General features: G+C 54.1%; 1 protein-coding gene across 6 annotated transcripts in view; it reads right to left on the reverse strand.

Annotated features, from left to right (window-relative positions):
• Nucleotides 1-24,502, reverse strand: part of CPEB1 (cytoplasmic polyadenylation element binding protein 1) — a 47,715-nt gene that overhangs the window by 3,286 nt on the left and 19,927 nt on the right. For 4 of the 6 annotated variants that reach the window (XM_064157170.1, XM_064157173.1, XM_064157172.1 and 1 more), the window contains 6 exons: nt 9,480-9,706; nt 7,530-7,779; nt 7,124-7,237; nt 6,648-6,752; nt 5,661-5,797; nt 2,210-2,408 (listed from right to left, as the gene is read on the reverse strand). In XM_064157170.1, the coding sequence (XP_064013240.1) occupies nt 2,210-2,408; nt 5,661-5,797; nt 6,648-6,752; nt 7,124-7,237; nt 7,530-7,779; nt 9,480-9,706 (1,032 nt within the window). Of the gene's footprint in view, nt 1-2,209; nt 2,409-5,660; nt 5,798-6,647; nt 6,753-7,123; nt 7,238-7,529; nt 7,780-9,479; nt 9,707-11,997; nt 12,108-24,502 lie in introns of those variants that run through there. The other 2 variants (XM_064157175.1, XM_064157171.1) reach the window with 2 other exon arrangements.

Consider the following 24,502-nt stretch of genomic DNA (forward strand, 5'->3'; position numbering starts at 1 on the left):
CAGCCACTGGCAGGGAAGCAGATTTGCAGGAGGACTGTACCCCAGGCACCACAGCTCTGCCTGCCTCCCTGGGCACTAACAACAGCCCATCAGGTAGCTGAGAGCAGGAAGGCTTCTCCAGGGACACTTCCAGGCCAGTTAAGATGAGAATTTACATCTGGAAGCACTCCCAGAAGGTCCTCCATGCCTTTCACCTGAATTCAGCTGGTGCCGAGACAGCTCAGCAGCTTTGATTTTCAGTCTCCCCCTCATCCCAGAGCCTGGCATTTCTCAGCTTCCTTGCCAGTCAGAAGCATTCCTGCACGACTCCTTCCCAGCCAAGGTCTGCCAAGCTGCAGAACATCTGTGCTTACCTACCAGCAGCTTCTCGCAGGGCAGGGGGAGCTCTGGTTGGCACCATCTGACAGATCCCTAAAGCTGAGCCCCACCCAACAGCCACGGAGCAAAGCATTACCCTGAATCCATCTAGCGCAGGGCCTGGGTGTGTGCTGGGGTTGCACTGTCTGCTTGGGAGGATCCTTCCCCTAGAAGATCTCTAGTGGGACCCCCTGAGAGCCTTCCCTCAGGGCATCCTCTCCTGACCCAGCTAAGCTGATCTCAAAGGCAGCTCTTCCTCCTAACCATGCATTTCTCACAGTAGGTGCCTCCAGCATCCTCCTCTACCCAAGATGATTCAGCACTGACAAGTCACACACACTGTGTCTTCCTTTGAGGAGCCTTCTGCCAAGCCAGGGCCGGCAGGCAGGCAAGCCTGAGGCAGCATCTCAGCACAGACCCACACAAACCAAACCAGGCTGCAGCGTGATCACCCAAAACGAAGTGGTTCTCAGCCTTCGGGGGTTGGGAGGGTCAGGCTGCTGCTGGGAGTCGGATCTCACCTGCTTGAGGGAGCAGCCTGGGCTCTGCACGAAGCCACAGGAAGTTTTATGGTCACACTATGAACTTCAACCCATTCCCAGCTCTGTGGCATTATCCCTCTAAGCCACCTCAGTAGTGAAGACTTGTAGCACCACAGGCACATCCTAAACCCAATCCTTGACCAGAAAAGTCCCAGAGCTGTCCAAGGACAGTGATGAGTAGATGGCAACTCTGCCCACTAAGCTGACATCACTCCTGCCTGGCAGCAGAGGAGACTCATGGTCCCCTCTGAGATACGCAACCTGCTGCAGCCTGAGCCTGGAGAGCTGGTCCTCATGCTGAAGGCTTTCCCCACACACACCAGCAACCTCAGTGCTGTCCACCTGGCCCAAGAGGCCACCAGGGAGGCAAAGGGGACATGTCATGACATGTGCTGCCATGTGTCACAAGGGCTGAAACAAGTGCTCCAACCCTCTTTAGGAGACTCTTGGTAGAGCACAGGGCTCTGGGTTACCTATGGTGGATGCTACCCTCAAACACAGCCCAGTTTGGAAGTAGGACCTCAGAGGCTTCATCCTCTCCACCAGTTCTACCTGTCCAGAGGTCATGGTTCAGGTCAGCAGACTTGGCATCTGCAGCAGTTCATGGTTCCAATCCCATCAGAGGAGCTGAATGCTCCCCGAGAGTCACCCATCACTACCAGTGACCTAGGAAAGCTGATGACGTGGCATCCTTCAGCAGACCCAGTCAGGAGGAGCCTCTCTACTGGTGCTGCCAGCCCAAAACAATAGCATCCTGAAAAGGACCTCAACAGGACAGTGTGGACAGGACACTGCCCACAAATGCTGGTTGTGTTGAGCTGCCTACAGTACTGCCCCGTTCCAGCAGCCTCCCAGCAGGAATGTTCAGCAGCCAGTGAATCTGAATGTCATGACAGGCAACAGGAACCAGAGTAAGACCCTTCTGGGCTGGCCTTTGTGACCTGAGAGCTGGCCTTGATCACAAATGTCTTCCAGTCAAGGTAGCACCTAACATTGACAGCCATGGACAAGGGCAGGAACACCTTCAGCAACCCCTGCAGAGATACTGAAGGCCTTGAGTCACTCTGGAGCAAGCAGCTGCTAGGCAGACTGGGCCCTGCCAGCCTTCCCCAAGGCTTGTCTCATCCCACCACAGCCAGCAGGTGAGGAGCATCACCTGTAGCTGGACATCTGCTCCCAGAGCAGATGAAGGCAAAGCCTGGCACCATGAGGTACTTGGTCCCCCTTGAAGGGCCAAGCAGAGGGCACTGCTGCAGTCTCCTCAGAGCATGCTGTGGGTGGCTGCTGCCCCCAGCAGGCCTCTCACTTACCGATGGGGTACTTGTGCTTGTCGGTGTCGATGCCAGCGTAGACCACCCCCCCGAAGAGGTCGTACATGACGGCTGCCAGGGCCTCTGCGTTCAGCATGCCATGCAGAGCCCCCACAAACACTGTCTTGCTGGGGTCCAGCCGCTGCGAGGGGCTGCGCACAAAGTTGCTGTCTGCCAGCACCCAGGGGATCACCTGCACCTGAAAGCACACGAGGCAGCTCAGAGCCGGGGCCTGCCGCTGAGAAGGGAGCAGCCCTTAACCCAGCACTGCCAGCTCACCACCCAAGAGTGGCCCTCAGCACCACAGCTGCATGGCTTCTGAAGCCCTCTGGGGACAGAGACTACCACTGCCCCGGGCAATCCTTCTGGAAGGAATTGTTCCTTATGCCCAACCTAAAGCTCTGGTGCAACTTAAGGCCTTGCCCTCATCATCTGGCAGAAGCAGCACCTCTATGAGGACAGGCTGAAAGAGTTGGGGCTGTGCAGGCTGGAGCAGAGAAGGCTCCCAGGTGACCTTCTCGTGGCCTCCCAGGATTTGAAGTGGGCTACAAAAAAGCTGGGGAGGGACTTTTCAGGATACCAGGTAGTGACAGGACTGGGGGGGAATGGAGCAAAGCTGGAGGTGGGGAGAGTGAGGCTGGAGGTGAGGAGGAAGTTGTTGAGCAGGAGAGTGGTGAGAGCCTGGAATGGGTTGCCCAGGGAGGTGGTTGAGGCCCCATGGCTGGAGGTGTTTAAGGCCAGGCTGGCTGAGGCTGTGGGCAGGCTGCTCTAGGGTAGGGTGTCCCTGGGCATGGCAGGGGGGTTGGAACTGGCTGCTCCTTGTGGTCCCTTCCAGCCCTGACTGGTTCTGTGATTCTATAAAAGAGACCAGCTTCCTTTCAGGCAGTTGCAGAGAGCAAGGTCTCTGAGTCTTCTTTTCCCCAGGCTACACAACTACAGTTCCTTGTGCTCTAGACCCTTGCCCAGCTTTGTTACCCTTCCCTAGATCTATGTCAGCACAAAGATGTCTTTCTGGCAGCAAGGTCAGGCCAGCCAAGGGATTGCTAAGCAACCTGCTGTGCTGCTCCCCAGTGCCTTCTGCTGACAGCAGAAGCCACCTCAGACCCTCAGCCTGCAGGTAACACTTTGTTCTTGCACTGCATGGTCCACACAGCTCTGGAGCTCCAGACACCTCCCACAGAGCCCACAAGATCTGTTCAAATGAGGAATCTCAACTGCTGCACCACTGTTTCCAGCCAAACCAGAATCCAAAGCACTGGATCCTGGCAGCCAGGAAGCAATCCATGCACAATCCTGCAGCCCAGACACCTCCCTGCACAGCAACCTGATGTGGGAGATCAATGAGACAGCCCCACCCACTGCCAACTCCAACAGGAGCTCCCAGCTGCCAGACAGCTGATAAGAGGGCTCTGGAGAGGAGAAACTTCTGCAAGAGCTAAGTCACTAAGCATGGGAAGTGCTGCCAACAGCCAGACACCAGGAGAGCTGTCTGAAGCACAGCTACTTTGGGCCTGCCTAGATTAGAGCTGAAGCTGAATCCTCCAATTCGACAAACTCAGGGCAGCTGGACCTGATCTATGTTCACTAACAATGTGGGTGCAAGGACAGTGTCCCCTCAGCCACTTTGCTGATGATCCCAAACTGAGAGGAGTGGCTGACAGACCTGGACAGTCTGGAGTCAGGTGGAGTGGAACCTCACGAAGTTCAACAAGGGCAAGTGTAGGGTCCTGCACCTGGGGAGGAAGAGCCTCCTGCATCAGGACAGGTGAGGGGGAACCTGCTGGAAAGAAGCTCTGTGGCAGTGCTGGTGGACAAGTTCCCCAGGAGCCAGCAGTGTGCCCTTCGAACCAGGAAGGCCAACAGCCTCCTGAAGTGCATGAATAGTGTGGCCAGCAGGCTACAGGAGGTTCTCTGCCCTGGTGAGGCCACATCTAGAGTATCATGTCCAGTCCTGGGTTTCCCCATTCAAGTGTGACAAGGAACTACTGGAATAAGTCCAGTGGCAGTTGTGAAGATGCTGAGGGGCCTGGAGCATCTCTGAGAAGAAGGCTGAGAGCCCTGGGGCTGTTCAGGCAGCCCCAGAGGGGATCTTCTCACTGCTCCACAAGAGCTAAATGACAGGGGGCGAAAGCATGGGGCCAAACTTTTCAGTAGTGCTTAGTGACAGGACATGGAGCAAGAGGCATAAACTGGAACCTGGGAGGTTCTATCTGAACAGCAGGAGAAATCTGTTTTGGTGTGAGGGTGCTGGAGGCCTGGAGCAGGCTGCCCAGAGAGGTTGTGGAGTTGCCTCCTCTGGGGGGATTCAAAACCCACCTGGCCATTGTAGTCCCGGACAAGCTACTGTGGAAGGCCCTGCTTTAGCAAGGGACTTGGACTGGATGATCTCTAGAAGTCCTTTCCACCCCTCACTGCTGGAACTTGTAAAGTCCCCTTTGACTGGAAGGCCAAGTCATGCCCCTGGCAGCCTCAGCAGATGCAGGTCAGCCAGACACATTTTAGCTACATTTAGCTATGTTTAGCTCTAGATTCCAAAGATCTGCCCACATGGTGAGCACCAAAATCTTTCCATCTGCAAGCAGAAGGTCTGACAGAACACTACAGGGATCAAACCCCTGGCTACATGCTAGAAGAAACATGAAGCAGTAAAATTCTTCTTCCCATGTCCCTTTCCAGCTATCCAAGTGAGGCCTCACCTGGAGTCCTGTGTCCATCTCTGGGCACCCCAGCTGAAAGCAGGATGAAACTACTGGAGGGAGTCCAGTGTAGGACCAAGATGCTGAGGGGACTGGAACAGCTCTAATCTAAGTAGAGGCTGAGAGAGCTGGGAATGGTTAGGCTGGAGGAGCCTGAGAGGGAATCCCACCAATACTCACAGGTATCTAAGGGGTGGGTGTCAGATGGAACCAGACTCTTCTCAGCAGTCCCCAGTGACAAGACAAGTAGTAATGTGCATAAACCTGAACCCAGGAAAGTTCCATCTCAACAGGAGAAGGAACTTCTTGACTTTGAGGGTGACAAAGCACAGGCTGCCCAGAGAGGTGGAGGAGTCTCCTACTCTGCAGACTTCCAAGGCCAGCCTAGATGTGTTCCTCTGTGACCTGCTCTTTGGTGATTCTGCTCAGGCAGAGTGGTTGGACTTGATCTTCAGAGGACCCTTTCAACCCCTACCATTCTGTGACAATGATTCCATCCAAAGCTACTCAGCTTCACAAAACCAGGGCCTGCCATGGATCCACGAGCTCCAAGCCACAGTTCCTGACACAAGCACTGACCTGACCTCATCCTGCCCTGGGCCAGGAACACGGTGATTAATGATGGCCAAGAGCCAGTCTGACTTTTGCTGCTCTAGTTCAGTTCTGCTGTCCTGGAGCAGCGAGACTGTGCACTACCTTGTCCCCATGGACCTCACCAGCAGGCCCTGCAGGGCTCTTCTCTTGGCTCTGCTCACCTCTTTGCAGCGCATCCTGCGGCTGGACATCTTGAAGTAGTATTCACTGAGTCCATCAGGGCTCAGCAGGTCCTGGGAGCATGCCTGGAGCAGAGCACGCACGGATTTCTCTGACTCAAACACCAGGTAGACATAGCCTTTGGAGAGGAAGGGAAAGGAGCAGTTGTTAGCGCTGGAGCAGAGGAGAAACAGACCACCCCAGTTTGCAGACACCATCAAACATCCTCTGAGATGCCACCAGCACTGCTCCCTCCCCTGGAAGGGGATGAGGAGCAGTGATTTGCAGCACCTCCCCTGAAAACTCTACACACAAGACCCACAGAGCCTGGTCAGACGGCAGAAGCAGGCAGGCTGCCCATATCCAGTGCCACTCTCAAAGCCACCTCTAGACACAACAAGTGAATGCCACCAGTCTGACCACAGCACAGGTGGCAGGAAAATGCTTTGCTTCACCTTTAGGATGTCTCAGCCCAGAAGTTGATGGCTTTAAGACTACCTCCAGCAGTGCCAGCTCTGTCCCACACACTGCTACAGTGACTGAGTGATGCCACCGGGCCACATAGAGCCTACAAACTGGTGGCTCCTCACCCTGTAACTTGTTACAGCTGACAACACAACAACCTGGCTGCTCCAGGCAGAACTGTACCCAGGATGCTGCTCAGCCTTCACAGCTTGACAGCTCCCTCTGGACTCCCAACACATGCTTTAGGGACTGCTTTGGGTGCTTACACAAGCAGTGGGAACTGGCAGCTCTTAACCTAGAGTGAGACAACACCAAGGCAGGACTCCAAAACCCCCAGAGAGGGTTTTCCCCCTGCTAGGAATATGGCAGATTAGGGGTGACAGTGCTCTGCAGCCCAAGTGAGAGCAGGACATTTACCCTAGGGTGCTCTGTACACCATCCAGTCACCAGCATGCAGCCAGCATCCCAGCATCTGTGCTGTAACATAGCATGGGAAAAAAGTAACCCTACCGTGTGGCTATTACCTTTAGGCATATTACCTTTGGGAGGGCAGCGTGGGTGTTTGCCATCCTTACCAGGCCACTCCACACTCAGGGAGCCAAACACACGGAAGGTGTTCATCAGTCCAGCTACAGACAGGAAAGAGAAAACCACAGAACAGAATGGTTTGGGGTGGAAGGGGCCTTCAAGATCATCCAGTTCCAACTCCCCCTGCCATGGAGGTCCCACTAGACTGGATTGCTCAAGGCCTCATCCAACCTGGCTTTCGACACCTCCAGGGGCATCCACAGCCTCCCTGGGCAGCCTGTTCCAGTATCTGCCCACTCTCAAGAATTTCTTCTTCATCTCCAATCTGCACTCTTCCAGCTCAAAGCCATTGTCCCTCATCCTATCACTACAAGCCCTTGCAAAGAGTCCCTCCCCACCTTTCTTGCAGGCCCCCTTCAGGTAGTGGAAGGCCTCTCTAAGGCCAGCTGGGTGCAGAGCTGAGGCTGCTCACCTTCCGTAATGTCCCAGGGGACTCCTCCCAGGAACACTTTGCAGGAGTAAACAGGGTTCTTGTAGTTCCGGGGTGGCAGCTGCCCACTCCAGGTGCAGGTTGCTTCATTCACGGCTTGGACAAGCAGAAGCACCACTCAGAACAGGACCATTTACCTCCCATCCTCCCACAGATCCCTATGCAAACAGCTGTAGCTTCAGCAGAGCTGCAGCACCCACAGGCAGCTGCCTACATGACCTGCCTGCTTTCCTGACAGATAGACCTCTCAGCAAGGCTTGTGCAGAGAGAAAGGTCTAATCTGCTGCAAACTCACCTCCAGCCACACTACCTGCACCTAGGTGCCCTCCCAGCAGCACAGGACCATCACTATGTGCTGAAGCCTACTGAGCCCCAATATCAAACTCACCTGCTGCTTGCCTGTGCAGCCTAGCTTCTCTCTCGATACTGAAGGGGTCCTCTGGAGAGTCCAGGAGATCCCAGGAAGGCCATGCAGATGCTCCAGGCCATCTTTTTGATGCTCCAGCTGGGGCAGAAGTTACTGTAGCCAGGGCAGCTTGATCTTGATCCAACCGGGATCCCACTCCCATCTTTAAGGGGTCTCTTGACACCCCACCGAGGGGCAGGAAGGGCAGAGGTGGGGAGATGCGAAGGCTTGACTGCAAGAGAAAGTCCCCATTCAGACCCAGCCTCTGAGCCAGGGCATGAGCACCGGGGGCCATGCATCACCCACAGCAGAAAGGGCTCTACCTGAACTCACATTCTCCCGAGACCCCTTCAGAGGTCTGGCAGAGGCAGGAAAGTAGTACAATGTGACCAGAGCTTCCCTGGGAAATGCCTGCCCCTGGAGCCGCTCCTCAGCTGAGCCCACACCAAATTACCAGCAGCAAGGATCATAGAGCAGGAGGCATCTTGCAAACCACAAATCCAGCAACTACCTGCTCAGCCTCAAGGCCAGCTGCCAACCCCAGGGAGTACCAACCACCTCAGGAGGTCATGCTGTGCGACAGGCCTTGCCTGCAGCAGGCAGGACTTGTTGGCAGAACCCAGGAGCTCTGCAGGCAGCTCTCTCCCTCCACAGCCCAGCTCTCCAGCATGCCAGAGCAGTGTGGGCTTGTCTGGCTGCAGACCCAACATGCCTCTCCCAGGGTAGAAGGAGTAAGAGAAGGTGGAAGAATGAATAAAGCAGCAGGGATGTGAGAGTGTACAGCCTGGAGCTCCAGCCATGCTGTGAACCCAGCTGTGTGCTGCTGTGGCACAGCCGCCCACACCAAGGCCACGCTGGGCAGGGGCTGACCTTCCAGAGCAGGGCCAGCACAGAGCACAGCCACCACCAGAGCCCGGGGCACTGCAGTCACCTGCAGCATCTCTGAGGTCACAGTGCTCCAGGCTGGATCACAGAATGGTAAAGGCTGAAAGGATCTCCAGAGATTGAATCTAAGCCCCCTGCCAAAGCAGCATCACCAAGGGCAGGCCACACAGGTACACATCCAGATGGAGCTTGAGAGTCTCTAGATAGGGACACTCTGCCTCCCCAGGCAGCCTGCTCCAGGGCTCCAGCATCCTCACAGTAAAGAACCTTTTCCTCATGTTGAGGTGGAACTTCCAGTGCTCTAGTTTGTATCCATTGCCCCTTACCCTATCATAGGAGAAGCAATTCCATGTCAAGCCAACTGCATCCTTTGCAGCCCCCCCAGGCAGCCATCAAGGCCATAGCTGTGCCACTGCAGAGTGAAGAGCAGCTCAGCCCTGGCTGTAGACTCAGGTCCTCAGGCTGAGGCATGCAGCAGCACCCGGAGAGCTGGCCAGAGCCAGGCTGCCCTGCTGGCACTAAGCTGCCACTCAGGCTGCGTGTGATGTGGAGCCAGCAGCACAGACCGGGTCAGCCAGATGGACACTCGCCTCGCTTGCTGCCTTCCAAATTTAGCTGTGCTTTAGGGAACAGGAGCAGCCTAGACCCAGTTTGCTCCAGAAGCAGCCCTGAGATGGAGAAGTGCAGTCAGCAAATGGGAAGGGCAGTGAAAGGCAGGGACAGGAGCTCCCGAGAAGCCTGGGCTGGAGCCTGGAAGCAGCTGTGCTAATCATCCATTCCACGATAGGCTCAGAGCACAGACACCTTCCTGCCACACAGCAGCTCAAGCACTTGGACCCCTCTGGGAGCAACCTTAAATCATGAGGGCTACAAGGACAAAAGGTCAAAACGTTATTTAGAAGAAAGTATGAATAAAGTCATACTGCTAGTTTGTGCTGGAGGACTGCAGGAGAACCTCACTGCATCAGTGTGGGTGTGGCGGCTCCCACCAGCGCCCCCTTGGCAGCGAGACACCAGGAAGCACAGAAGTGTAAGGCCCAAACTCACAATCAAGTCTGAGAGGTGGTCAGAGCCAGAGCTGAAGCCGCTGGTGTCTGAGTCGGAGGGGCTGCTGGAGCGGGATTCCAGGAGGGAGAGGGAGTCCAGGCGGGAATTCCTTAGTGTGGGTGTGGAAAACTTTTCTGACAGGTCGGATCCGATGGGGTCTAGAGGCAGGAAACCCAGCGGGGGCTTCCCCAGGACGTTCCCAAGAGGGTTACTCAGCATGCTGAGAACTGCAAGAGAGAAAGAGCCTGTGAGTGCTGCAGCATGACACATCTCCTTCCTTCCCAGCACAGCCCAGGATGGTACTGGGCTCCTGGCAGCCCACCAGCAGCACACTTACGAGGTGGTGCAGCCAGGAGGCCACCAACCCTCCACATGGCTCCAGGCCAGCTGCATGCCCTTCCACAGAACAGTTTGTGTTGGAAGGGACCTTCAAGATTATCTAGTTCAAATCTCCCCCAGCCAGAGGCACAGACACCTCCCACCAGCTCAGGTTGCTCAAGGCCTCATCCAACATGGCCTTCAACACCTCCAGGGAGGGGACATCCACAAACTCCCTGGGCAATTTGTTCCACTGTTTTCCCAGCCTCATTGTCAAGAATTTCTTTGTAATCTTCAGTCTAGATCTGCCCTCTTCCAGCTCAAAGCCACTGTCCCTCATCTTATCCCTCTCCAGCTTTACTGTAGGCCCCCTTCAGGTACTGGAAGGCCTCCAAAAGGTCTTCCCTGAGCCCTCTCCTCTTCTCCAGGCTGAGAAGCCTTTGTCATAAGCTGCTGTGCAGTGCTGCACAGCTGGAGCACACAGCAACAGCCCGGTGCAGCCCACAAACAAGGGTGGGCTACTGTTCCAAGGCTGACATCAGACACGGCATCTCACCTCACCTAGGAGCAGAAGAGGAGACTGCATCCTTGTTGTAGACCTCAGAGGTGCTCCAGTCTGTGCTGGTATTTCTTACTGCTTGTGCTGTGGCAGTTTCAGCAATGAGGGCCAACAGAGTGGGCTCAGAGCCAGGCTTTGCTGCACACACCAACAGCCAGGATGAGAGAAGCCAGGCCTGGGGGTGGGATACTGCACAGCTCCCGTGGGAGCTGGCTATGGGCAGCCAGCAGAGTGCCAGCCTCACCTGCTGGTGGAGGAGACCTTCTGCCATCAGCAGTGCTTTCCCCGGTTTGCCTGGTCAGGCCCCTCTGCCCAAAGGGCCAAGAGACACACCAGTCTGCTTCCCCGGTACAGCAACAGCTTTTCCCCTCACTGAGGATGCAGGTAAGCAAATTCCTCCCTGCTAACAGCTGTCCTCTCCCAGCAGAGCATCAAGCCTTCGAGGGGTCAAAGTGCTGTCCAGCCCCAGGGGTCAGCTGCCAGCCAGGAGAGGGAAGGCAGGGCAGGCTCAGCCACACGGGATCTCATGCAGACACAGCACCAGCCAGCTCCACGCAAAAGGAGCGAGTCTCAGCAAGCTGTGTCCCCAGACCAGCTGAGAAGAGCAAGGCCTTCAGAAATGGTTTTAATTATTCAGAGGCTGCAAAACAAGGCAGCTTGCATGGAAGCTTTCAGCAAAGCAAGTCTGAGATCCACTTGGCTTCCTCCAAGCTCCACCTGATCTCATTCTGCCAGGACCAACCCAGATTCTGAGCAGCTCTTGTGCAGAGGAAGATTAATAATCCCCCCAAAAGTGGATTAATAATCCACTGCCCAAACCAGGCAAGTCAAAAGTGACCTCATGCTCAAGTGCACTGCAGTCTGACCCCAGTACTGAAGGGGGCTGCCAGGCACACCCAAAGCTGGCATATGCCCATCTCAAGCTGTGTTATGCTGTGGCATTCCCAGCAGGGAACTAGCATCTTCTGCTTCATCCTAGAGGGAGAAACCTCAACACCAACATGAATCCCAGACAGGTACAGGTGGGTCCTTGGGTCATCTACTTGCAGACCTAAGGCAGAGCTGGTCTGCAGGAGCCCTCAGCCACAGCATCTTCCCTCCACTGACAGGTCCACCTCTCTCTGCATGTCAGAGGTTTTTTATCCAGAAGAGCCCTCCAAGATAAAGTTCAACCATCAACCCAGTGCCACCATGCCCACTAAAATGGTCCCCAAGGGCCACAGCACACATTTCTAGAATGCCTCCAGGGATGAGGAGTGCACCACCTCCCTGGGCAGCCTGTTCCAAGGCCCTGACCACTCCTGCAGCAACGAAGTCTTTTCCTCACTTCCAACCTAACCGTTCCCTGGCACAATTTCATGCCAGTTTCTCTATCACCTGATACTAGGGAAGAGAGCCACATCCCATCTCACTGCAGCCTCCGTTCAGAGGCTTCTCCAAGCCAAACAACTGCAGTTCCCTGAGCAGAGGGGCACAGCCACTCCAGCTGCAGCACAGGACATCTCTCAGCACACTTGGGAAGGGATATCCTGCCCTTTGAACTGCTGCTGCTGGCTCTCCATATAAGCAACACACCCCACACCCTGCAGCCCCAGAAGAACCTGGCATCCCCATGGACACAGCTGGCCCTGGGGTACTTACCCTAAGTAGAGCTCAAGGGGCAGCTGCCAGGCAAGAAAAAGCTCCAGAAGGGAAAGAGGCTGGAGGTGGGGAGGAGGCTCTGCCCTTCCCCTCATCAGAGCAGGGAGCAGGGCAGAGCATCTCCCAGCCCTGGCAAGCCGCGCTTGCTCCGCTGCTTTGCCGACTTCTCTGAAGCCACGTGATGTGTTTAAAAATACAGCCAGTGCATTGTTCAAAGGGAGACAGCTGAATTTGTTAAACAGGCTCAAAAATCTGATTAGTCACTAAACAGTACAAGAGGCAAAGCAAAAGCAGCTGATCCCAGGCCTGGGCCTTGCTGCTGACAGGCGCTTCAGTGTCACCACCCTCCTCCTCCTCCTGGGTGCTTGGGCAGGGCAGAACGCTGCCAGGCACTGCTGGCCTGCACCTCACTCCCTGGTTACTGAGGGGGACCAGAACTCCCATTTGGGGTGCACCAGCAAAGGTTCAGGGGGTCATCAGGAGCTCCCAAAGGTATTTCAGGATTCAACTGCTCTGCCCCATTTATTTCACCCTTGCATCTGTCAGCATTAAGTTTCCTACAGGGCTGCTCAGCAATCACCACTGCTAGAAACCAGTCAGGCCAGAATGAGTGCTCTCAAGCAGCAGGGTGAGAGGCCTTTAAAGGGATCTTTACAAGCTGCAGCGCTTACCAGCTAGCAAAACCCTGCCAGCTACAACTGACCCACTCCTAACCTCACAGCCTGGAAGTGCTGACATCTTGCTGCTAGCAGATGGGACTCCATCCACTCCAGAAGCTTTGACAGGTCTCGCGTGCCCTGTGGGCTGCACTGAGCTCATGGCAGACCCCACGTCATCCCAGTGGGTCTGACTCAGCTTCACTCAGTACCTACAACCACATCAGGAGGAAAAGCCCTGAATGCTTCCTCCTCCACAGTTGTGTAGCCATCAGGTTGTGTCCCTGGAGCCAGTCTTTGCAGGTAGCCTAGGAAACAGTAGCATGAGACCAGGTCTTCCTCACCCCCTGAACCTGCAGGCATCTTGCCCTAACTCTCTGCTCTGAATTCTGGAGGATGGGGCACAAGAGCCTGGCAAAGGTCACCTACCTGCACTAAAGCCCTGGAGTCACCCAATAAAGCCATAGCCCTTCCAAGGAAGTTGGCTGTCTCCCTTCCCAGGCATGCAGCTGCAGCTTGCAGAAAAGGAAACATTTCGGATGCACACTGGTGTCCAAGAGTGCCCCTGAAGATCCCAAACTGAAGCAGCAAACAGCAAGTAACTACACAGGCTAAGGGAAAAGACTCCAAAGCCCAACCAGCTAAGTACAAACAGCCAAGTATTTGTCACTTCTACAGGGGAAATTTGCTCTGAAGGGTCACAACTCCTCCTCTCACACACAGCTTCTGGAGGCTTTCAGAGCTGCTGCAAGAGGCACATGCCAAGGGTCCTTTGCAGGGGACAGCAAGAAAAGTCAGCTTTTAATAGCACTCCAGCTCTGATTTTTGACTTGCTGCAGCAGCTGCCATGAGTGGATTCAGAGCAGCCTCCTCCACCTCAAAGCAGGGCAGCCAAGCGCTGAGAGACTGAAGAGCTCTGCAGCAGCCTCAATGCCCGTGTGGCACAGTGCCGGCTTGTGGGCACGCAGGGCGTGCAAGAGAACAGGCATTTCACAAAGCACTCTTCAGCTCAGCCTTCCCTGGTCAGGAGAGTGCTGCTGTAGTGTGTCCTCTCAATTCCTGCATCACAGGGCGGCTGGAACAGGCTGCCCAGGGAGGTGGAGAAGTCACCATCCCCGGAGATGTTAAAAAACCAAGTAGGTGTGGCACTCTGGGACATGGTCTAGAGGTCATGGAGGTGTTGGGTAGATGGTTAGACTTGATCTTAGAGGTCTTTTCCAGCATTAATGATTCCCTTCTATCCTGAGGTCCCTAAAGACACTAAGGAAGTCACACCTAAGCTTCCTGGGGCCAGCACACCCAAGCCAGCCACCTCCCAGCAGAAGCACACAGCCACAGTCACAGTTCCACAGCATCACCAGGTACCATTCTTCAGGTCAGCTCTGGCCTGTAGATCCCAAATGATCCTTTGAATCCAATTACCTATCACTGAGCTGGCACATTCAGCACCAGCTTGTCCCATCTCAGGCAGGTGACTCCAGCACAGTGCAGCCCACAGCACACCTTGGGAAAGGCAATGGCAAGACATTCAATGCCCAACCCTACCAGCCTCTGAACACCTTCAAGCTTCCTCATGCTGTTTAGACTTACTACTTAAGGTTATAGAGTGGTAGAGGCCAGGAGAGACCTCTGAAGATAGAGTCCAACCCCTGGCCAGAGGAGGATCACCTAGAGCAGGTCAGACAAATGCATCCAGAGAGGACTTGAAAGTCACCAGAAAGGGAAATCCACAACCCCTCTGGGTAGCCTGCTCCAGGGCTCTCACTCTTATGGTAGAGATCTTCGGCACCCACCCAGGACCTTGAAGCACTTCAGAATTAGACCAATTAGACCTTCCTGGTGGCTTTGACCAAGGTCATTCTATAAGAGATGAGCCGAGCCCTAAGGAGCTGGGTTTACCAACACTGGCAGAGTTTGGGGAAGACCTTAGGGTAAACAAACTACCTTGCCAACATCACAATGATGGCAAATGACACCTTAATGTCTTGAATAAGACCTTCAGAGCACCTGCTAAATTTGACAGCTCTGTCACCATTAAGCTGTCCTCTGAACTTCTGATCTAGCTTGGGCCTGGCAGGGCCACCCAGCAGAACCAGCCAGAGCAGTGCTGATGCTCTTTACTCTGGTTTAGTCAAATTATCTGGAAACTGAACCTTGTGCAGAGGAAAAGCAAAAGCCAAACCCTCTCATCTCACAGCAGTCTGAGTCCCTCTGCTTAAGTTCCTTCTCCACACAGAACTCTTTGGGTTGGAAGGGACCTCCAAAGGTCATCCAGTCCAACCCTCTACCCTGCAGTGAGCAGGGACATCCTCCACTAGATCAGTGGAAGCCTTCCTGTAGAGCAGAGTAATTGCTGTAGGGCAGCAGCCCTCCTGGCCAACTTCACCAGCCTGGCAGCACACGTAAGCACATGCCTCCACAGAGCTCCCATCGAGCAGAGCAGCATGCCAGACCCCACACCGACATCAGCACACGGCTGGCACTTTGACATGGTGCTTGGCACTGGCTGCTAGATGAGCACAGGCACGTGCTTTTTGAAACCATGCTCTAAACAAGTGTTTCAGCCTCTAGAAGACTGCTGCAGGACTGGAGAAAAAGCCTGTTTAGAAGGGAGCAGGATTTGTCTGAGCAGGCCTGCTAAGGCCAAGGCCTTTGAAGGGTCACTGTTGCCAGCTGGCACCACCAGAAAGGTTGGGCAGAGGGACATTTAAACCTCCAGAGACAGCAGAAGTGGAATGACAGACCAGCAAGAACTCCCCTTCATCCACCAGTTACCCTCAGTCACAGAATGAATGGGGTTGGAAATGACCTCTAGTCCAACCCCCTTGCCAAGGCAGGTTCACCCACAGAAGGTCACACAGGAACATGTCCAGGTGGGGAATGTCTCCTGAAATGGAGACTCCACAAACTCTCAGCAGTATTTTCCAGTGCTCTGTCTCACTTAAAGATCCTCATCATGTTTAGATGGAACTTCTCATGTTTAACACTGTGCCCATTACCTCTGGTGCTGTCAGTGGGCACCACAGGAAAGCCTGGCCCCACCCTGCTGACATCCACCCTTGAAGTACTGATGAGATCTCCCCTCAAGCTGCTCCTTCCCAGACTAAACAGCCCCAGTTCCCTCAGTCTTTACCAGGGACATTCCAGTCTCCTCAGCATTTCTGGACTTGAAAAGTCCACCCTTCTGCAATGATCTGCTTGCAGGGGCAAAGAGATCGATAGGAAAGCTCTTACTGGGAGAGGCAAGGCAGAGGAGATGGGTTTCAGTGCCACTGAGCTTCTGCTTCTAGAGAGACACCTGCCATGCCCAGAGGCTGTGGAGCCACGACACACATTTGGGGCAGGGTGGCGGAGGAGGGAAGCAGCATGAGGGAGGCCCTGGAGACTGAACACAGTGCACTTTCCTTTGTCATTTGTCAAATAAGCTTGGAAAGAAAGAAAGGGAGGGGAAAAAAGGCTGATGTCCTAAACAATGGCCTGCTGCAGTTCCAGAAAACAGCTCGTCTGCAGTTTCTACCACCCGGCCAGGCTCTGCCCCCTGGGGTGGGAGCAGGCTGAATGTTTTAGTCAGCCAAAAAAGCAGCACCTCCTACAGACACTGAGCAGCTTCACGGTACGAGAAACATTTGCATGTCTGAAAGGCAAACGGGCACCTTAACCACCTCCTACAGCTCCAGTCTCCGTATCTCGGCAGTGACACAGCCAGACGAGCTGCCAGAGCGAGTTGGCTCCCCCCAGTCACACAGGAGCACCGCACGAACTGCTCGCTGCCGCGGCAGGGGTGAGCAATGCTCCAGACTAAGCCTAAGTGAAGGTTCAGCACCTCAAGGCTGCAGCCGTGGGGCCTCAGGCTGCCTGTGAGAAGCCAGCACGACGAGCAGGGGACACCAAGTGAAGGCAGCGCAGCAGGAGCTGCAGCGACAGGTGTGGGGCTGCAGCACGCAGGGCAGAAGCAGGCTTTGCTTGGCACAGGGGAGGCAGGCAGCGCATCCCTCCCTCCTCCCTCCTTAGAGCAGGGAGCAGCCAGGCTCTCCCAGCTGCACAAATGGCAAAGAGCTGCAGCAGCAAGAGAAGCAACACACACAGAGTATTCCTTTTTGGTAGAGAAGAACTCACAGTATGGTAGGGGTTGGAAGGGACCTCCAAAGATCATTGCCAGAGCAGGGTCACACAGGAACACGGCCAGGGAGGCCTTGAAAGGCTCCAGAGTCAGACTCCACCACCTCTCTGGGCAGCCTGTCCGGTGCTCTGGCATCACCAAAATAAAGAGGTTCTTTCTCACGTTCAGATGGAGCTGCCTGTGTTTATGCCCATTACCTTGTCCTGTCACTGCAAACCACTGAGAAGAGCCTGGCTCCATCTTCCTCACACCCAGTCCATGCACATTTGTAAGTAAACAAGACCCTCAACTCAGCCTCCTCTTCTCCAAGCTGAACAGCCCCAGCTCTCTCACCCATGCCTACCCTTTGGCCCTCAGAGCTCATCTGAGCACACAAACAGCTATCTCCAGAGGTCTTGTCCAGCTCAGGTCCTCCTGATTATCCTCCCCCTGCTCCACTGGAAGAAGTCACTGCTGCCATGGAAAGAGCCAGCTGAAGCCAAAGGTATGCACCCTCTCTGGAGCTGTGCAGAACAACAGAAGTCTCAATCTTCTCACCAGTGCTCAAGAAGAGCAGCTCCCAGAATGCACATGGGATCACTCCAGCAGTAACCAACACTTAAGCAGGAATGAGGGCACAGGCCTTTGTTTCTGACCCACCAAAGAGGAACCTCTGCCCTGACAGATTCTTCATCTGGGGCAAAGAAGAACTGAGGATATTCAGGCAGCTATTTCTGGTTTGCTGAGGAGGGGGGCAGGGGAATAAAAAAAGGCAGCATGATCCCACAGCTGAACCACAGAATTAGAGTCAGGACACCTGAGGTCTATTCTCAGTTCTGGCACCAGCATGGTAAAGTCACTTCCCCAGCATGCCCTGGAAAGATGGAAACGGCAGCAGCACAGAGCTTAGTGCATTAACAGCACAGAGTCAGAGAACTGTTTTGGTTGGAAAATACCTCCAAGATGAAGTCCAACCATAAAACCATGTCCCACAGTGCTATGGCCACATGTTTCTTGAACACCTCCAGGGACTCTGTCACCTCCCTGGGCAGCCTGTTCCAATGCCTGACCACTCCCTCAAGAAAAAAAATCCTAAAACCCAACTTAAATCACAATTTCAGACCATTTCCTCTTCACCCTAGTTTCAGGTGATAGGATAAGAGGCCACCTCACTGCAACCTCCTTTTGGGGAGCTGCAAGCAATGAGGTCTGCCCTCAGCCTCCTCTTCTCCCGAATAAACAAGCCCAGGTCCTGGGGCAGAGGGGCAGAGCCATTCTGGCTGCAGCACAGGACATCTCTCTCCACCACTGCCCTGGGCAGCCTGTTCCAGGGCTTTGATGACCCTTTGGGGAAGGAACTGGTTGCTTGGTTCAGCCTAAACCTCCCCTGGTGCAACCTGAGGCCAGTTCCTCCGCTCCCATCACTTATTCACTGGGAGAAGAGAGCAATCTTGCTCCAGCCTCCTTTCAGGGAGATGCAGAGCAATGAGTAAGGAGGAGGCCAACATGAGACCTCATACTAAACAACCCCAGTTCCCTCAGCTGCTCCTCCCCAGACCCCATCCCAGCTTTGTTGCTCTACTCTGGAAACATTTCAGCACAGCAGCTTGAGAACATAGATCCTGATCTTGTACCCAGAGAGCAGGACCTGGCTGACAACAAGCCTCACTCCCTGCTGCCTGGGGCAGGGAATTTACTCCTGCAGAGGGGCACAGCCATCTGAGGTAGATATGAGGTGAGTAAAGACAGACAAAGCACAAACTGGGATTGGGAGTGCACAGGTAAGGGCACTCACTGAGCAGACTGCCACAACCTGCTAAGGAAGACTGCTCATCCTCCATAGACTCACAGAATGGTAGGTGTTGGAAGGGACCTCCAAAGACAGAGTCTGGACCCCTGCCAAACCAGGATCACATAGAGCAGGTCGCAGAAACTCATCTAGACAGGGCCTGAAAGTCTCTAGAGAAAGACTCCACAACCTCTCTGGACAGCCTGCTCCAGGGCTCCAGCACCCTCACAAAAATGTTTTTCCTTGCGCTGAGGTGGAACTTCCTGGGTTCCAGTTTGTATCCACTGCTCCTTGGCCTTTCACAGGACAACACTGAAAAGAGACTGACTTCTGGACACCCACCCTTCAGATATTTATGAACATTAAGACCTCCTCTCAGTCTTCTCGAGGCTAAACAGCCCCAGGTCTTTCAGCCTCTTCTTATCAGACATTTCCAGTCCATCGTCCTCATAGCCTCTGTTGGACACTCTAGAACATCCCTGTCCCTCTCCAAGATGAAAACACTGAAGCACAGCAGGTTTTAATATTTATCAGCCTCAAAGAGCTGTAAAAGCCAACATATTGAGGTCAAATTCTGCACAAGTAGCTCAGGTAGCATAAGCCTAAAGAGCACCACGGGTGCAAGCTCTGCAGCATGTATTTCAGCACCAGCCAGGATGGGACTGACTCATTGCCACTGCTCAGCTGAACTGTGGCTGGGGGAGTGGGGGGGGTTTAAATCCTTTGGGATGGCACCTTTGAGAAAAGGTATGTTCTTCAGAGGGGGAGCAGGCTGTTGGTCATCCCACTTTCTGGACAAGGCAGAACTAAAAAGCACACCACCAAGTCACCAGGCTTTAGTGCCAAAAGCAATGCTTGGTAAAAAGGCACATGATTCTCACTACAGCCACCTCCTTCCTTACCAGACTGGCACACCCAGCAATGCTGCAGGTTCTCAGTTACCTTCCAGAGGTTTGCACACCTCAGGTACAGCTTCAGGGCTTTGCTTCATCTTCCCTCTGTGCTCACAGATTGAAAACAAGCCAGATGTGCAAGGAAGGGGGCTGGGTGTTTGAGATGGCAGCTGCTGCTGTGCACAAGCAGCAGCCTCTTGAGCTGGCAGCAGCACAGGCATCACCTGTGATTCAGCTCTTCTGCCAGCACCTTGGGCACCATGCACAAGGACAGGGAGCCTTGAGATATGTGCAGGGTGCTGAGAGGGAAGAGGCAGCCCTGGCTGGAGAAACCCTGCCCAATGGTCCCTCTGCCCTCAGCCCACACCCTCCAGAATGTCATTGTTAATTCAGCTTTGAGCAGTAGGTTGGGACAGATAATCTCAACTCCCAGCTCAAATTATCCTCCCACCCTAGAGAAACAGCCTGACAAGAGTGCTTGAGGGGGCCCAAGAGGCCCTTTGACAGCAGTCATCATGAGAGCCCACTGGAGCCATCTGAGCTGGACAAACAGGGCAGCCACTCTCTGCTGGCTCCCCTTTAGTGCCCCCACAGTGAGGGGATGGCCTACAACACAACCTACACAGCCTGCTCACAGGGCAGCACCAGGGCCAAACACGGCCTAAAGCAGCAAGCAGCAGGTGCTGAACCTGAGGCCTGTCTCAGAGCTGGGTCAGAGGAAGAGCCACCATCACTCCCAAAGCATCAAGCTGCTTCCTCCAGTGTTGGTCACAACGAGACAGAAAGGCTAAGCCATTGCCTGGGCAGCTCTGCCGATTCCTTGGAGCAGACCATGTTTGTTATGGCTCACTTCAGAAGCTAGCAGAGAGGAGCACACTCTAGACTACAACTTCAGCCAAGCAGTGTACAGGCAAGTTCTGCAATCCTGCTGTGTTTGCACACACCTGCATGGCCAGGCAGTGCAGCACCAGTAAGTGTAGCCATGAAGGATGGAGTTCCACCACTAAAGTATTTTCTTCTTTGCATCTCCACTGGCTTTGAGCAGGGTGAGATGCTGGAGATGTCTGTGCCTTTCTTGCACCTACTCATCCACTGTTTCATCCAGAGAGCACAGGGGGGAGCTCTGGGGGGCTGCTCCAGAGACCACAATAAAACATCCTGCCCTGCCAGAAGAGAGGGCTCTGGGTGACAGGTGCCTGGTCCCGTAAGTTGTTTTCAGCACAAGACTGGAGGCTGCCCTGAACCACTCTGGTTCTAGCTGGGTGCAAGAGAGATGCTGGTGAGGTTCCTGTTCCCATTACTCTATTTGCATCTTCTGTTTTACTGCATCAGCACAAATAAATATAAAGCTGGTGGAAAGCTGCTCAAAGGGAAGCTTCCATCAGGAGGATTAAGAACACCTTCCACTAGAAGGCAATCCCAAATTCAAGGCTTTTGCTACCTGTTTGACTTTCGATACACATTTTGATCTGTTAAGGATCAGACTCTGCTGCCACACAAGCACTCAACAGCCATTAAGTGCTCCTTGCTTTAGCCAGCATTGGAGGGATCAGTCCATGAAGCAGCCCTTATTGAAACACTCTGGGAAACGTCCATTAAGCACCCATACAAAAGCCCCACAAGGAGCCAAGATTACATGGGGCAGGCTTTTTGCAAGGCTGAGGGACTCCTGAAGTACAATCCCCTCACTAGAGACCACACAAGTCAAGCCAGCCCCCAGCTTTGTTCTCTCACAGCATTCTACCTCCTCTCCGTGCAGAAGGCAGCATCACCATAGATTCACAGAAGGATCTAGGTTGGAAGAAACCTTGAAGATCATCTAGCTCCAACCCCCTGCCGTGGCAGGGGCACTTCCTATTAGCCCAGGTTGCTCAAGGCCCCATCCAACCTGGCTTTGAATGCCCCCAGGGTTGAAGCCTCCACAACTTGTGGGCAACATGTTCCAGTGCCTTTCTACCCTCCTAGGGAAGACTTTCTTTTTAAGGTCTAATCTGTACCCAGCTTCTTCCAGTTTGGAACCATTACCCCATGTCCTGCCAGCATGTGCAGTTGTACAAAGCCCATTTCCAGCTATCCTGTAGGCCCCTTCATAGGCTGGCCAGACTATGGGCAGAGAGGCTGCTGATGCTCAGTGCATCACATTTGTACTTCCATTGCTGCATCCTAAGCAGCAGACAAGGTTGCTTCAGAAGGGTAAATCTGCTCTTCCTTCAAAGGCTCAAAGGACACCAAGAACATGGGGTATCAGGATGCCGATCGCCAGCAAGTCTTTAGTTATCTGCTTGCCTGAGTCTGAGGTCAGCAAGAGGTGGTCTCACCTTGCTCCAGTACCAAGAACCAAACAGCAGCAGGATCAAGGCCCTTTGACCATATTTCCCAGGTAGACTCAGGCTTGAGGACGCAGTGGACACCAATGAAAAGTCTAACTCAGAATGAAGTGCTCCCTCCCTGGACCTGAAGCTTCCTTTTCACTAGAGAGCAGAAAAATCCTTCTTGGATACTCTGACAACCTAGAGTTATCCAGATACTGAGCTCTTCTCTGTCAGGATAGCCTCCAGCATAAGAAGAATTTTCATGCAGCCAAGAAGGAACATGGAGTTGAGGACACACCTAGGTAGCAAAAGGGAGAGCCTCAGACAAGCAGAAGGGCACAATGGAGAAGCTACGCAACAGGGACTTAGCACCACTTAGCCTAGGAGCAAGATAAACAGCCAGGGAAGTGGGGAACTTCCCTCATCTAAATCCTCTGTCCCTCCAGGGTCTTCAAGTTCTGCAGCTTACTGCTCCAGTCAGCGGCTCAAGGAAGACATTGCTGCATTGTACTCATCTGCAACCACCACCTCAAGGCTGAGCATTGACTCTTACTTCAGGGGGAATGTTCCTCAGGTGCCTGACACCCAATAGCCCTGCCACCACTGCTGAAAACAGTCCCTCCTGCTGTCCTCAAAGAGACAGACTGGGAGCCCACAACAAGAAGCATGCTTCCTTCCACACAGCAGGTCTTGTCTTTCATCCTTCAGAGGCAGGGTTTTGCCTTGAAGACTTCAGAGCAATTCACACTCGGAGGCCTCAGCTCTCTGCCAGGCAATGCATACCAGCTTGCCTGCAGCTCTAGCCTGGCACATTTTAAAGCAGCTACAGACAATCAGCATGTTTGAGCTCACAGCAGAAAAGTTGCTGTGCTCTGGAGAAGCAGGAGAGCTGAAGGCTGGAAAGGTTCAGCAGAGCCTCCCTACCACAGCACCAGAGTGACTGGAGCTGTAATCTTGGAGGATAAAGAATGAGCCAGCAGCAGCCACCCCAGAGACAGCACAGAGGAGGCTGGAGCTGCAGTTTCCAGAGCAAAGGAAAGCTCCCATCTGTTGCTGCACCAGCAGCTTCAGGGCCACGCAAGAAGCAGAGGCAGAGCAGAGGCCCAGCTGACACCATCAGGAAGAACTCACCTGCTTGCGCTGGGCACACTGAGAAGCAGCCAAGGCCCTCTCCAGAGCATCTGATCCTTCCAAAAGCCCCACTGCAAGCTTAGTTTTAACAGACTGGTTCTAGGACAATTTCCCAGTGGGGAAGTCTGCTGTCCCACATAAGGACAGCCTCCTAATGTAGGGCAGGACAGACCAAGCAACTAAACACAGGCTACGAAACTAGCCAGAGACCCAAAATCCACAGGCCAATCGGCTTGTGTACTGTTGTCACCTGTTCTGCTGCCAAAAATTGGATCAAGACCCCATTTGCTTGTGCTCCTTGAGGAGCAGAGCAGGGAAGGTAAAGGATGCCAGCAAGGACAGTCTCATCTTGCTGTCTCCTCACCTCTGCAGAACTAGTAAGAAATACAGCTAGGGATGGGGCAGGACTGAAAGTGCTCAAGGCCAGTTTGCTGCAAGAGCCCCTTCCCAGCCCTTCTTTTCTCCAGACTAAACAACCCCAGCTCCTTCAGCCACTCCTCACAGAGCCTGTTCACTTGTTCTCTAGACTCTTTGCCAGCTTTGGAGGGATGTGGCTCCCTGCTCCAGGGCTGTGCTGTGCCCACCACAGAGCATCACCCAACAGAACAACCAACGCCTCAAAGAGAATCAGTGCCTGAGGCTGAGCACTGAACCGCACCATCAGGCACCACACCAGTGCTGGGAAGGGATGTGCAGAGGACTGGTCCATCTGCCCTTCTCACCTCTGCAGGGCAAGGAACAACAGAAGAAATACTTCTACAGATGGAGCAGGACTGGAAGTGTTAAGGCCAGTTTGCGACAGCAGCTTCTTTCCAGGCCACAGAGCAGCTTTCTGGGACTTGCTGAAGTCTTTGCAGGCTGACAGCTCAAGTGGCAGCAGTGGGCTGGAGCTGCTGTTCCTGCTATGAGACAGCAGTTCAGTCCTGCAGCCAATAAACACTGGCAGCTCAAGCTGCAGCAGCTGCTGCCTCCCAGAGCAGCTTTCTCCAGACACCAGCCTGAGGGACTGGCATGGCTCTGGCATACTCTCAAGGGCCAAGCACACACCCTCGAGTACATGATGGCACTGAATTCAGAAGACAAACTTGTTACAAATACTCTTGGTCTGTGAAGCATTAGGAAGGGAGACACAGGCAGGATCTGAAGGCACAAACCAGCCCCTGCTGCCCTGCAGACTCCTCTAGCACAGCCCCAGCTGGCAGCAGGCACCTGATCTCTGCTGCACCAAGCTGGGCAGTAACACCACGCTGGGAGCACAAGGTGACACCAGAAGGACTGGCAGCCAAAGGTCCTTCCCAGACTGAGAAAGCTCTGTGCTGGCAAGGACTACACAGCCAGGAGAGGAGGTCCCAGCTCATCAGTACTCAAGCACAGGCACTGCAGGGGATCACATCAGCAATATTTTTAGTCTGATTGTTCGTGGTGGATTTTTTCCCTTCACATTTTCACCCTTCCAGCCACCTCCCCACGGGTCTGCGCAGCTGAGTCACTGCTGGAAGCTTCCAAAGGCTTGGGTGCCAGTGGCACAAGAGCTCTCCTTGGCACTGCCAGCCCTCCCCAGCCCCTAGAGACAGCCCAGCGCTGATGCAGTCTCACCTGCTCTCAGGACACCCTGCTAGGACCCC

Source organism: Pogoniulus pusillus, chromosome 17 (assembly GCF_015220805.1).
Source record: "Pogoniulus pusillus isolate bPogPus1 chromosome 17, bPogPus1.pri, whole genome shotgun sequence".
In the NCBI taxonomy this organism is placed as follows: domain Eukaryota; kingdom Metazoa; phylum Chordata; class Aves; order Piciformes; family Lybiidae; genus Pogoniulus; species Pogoniulus pusillus.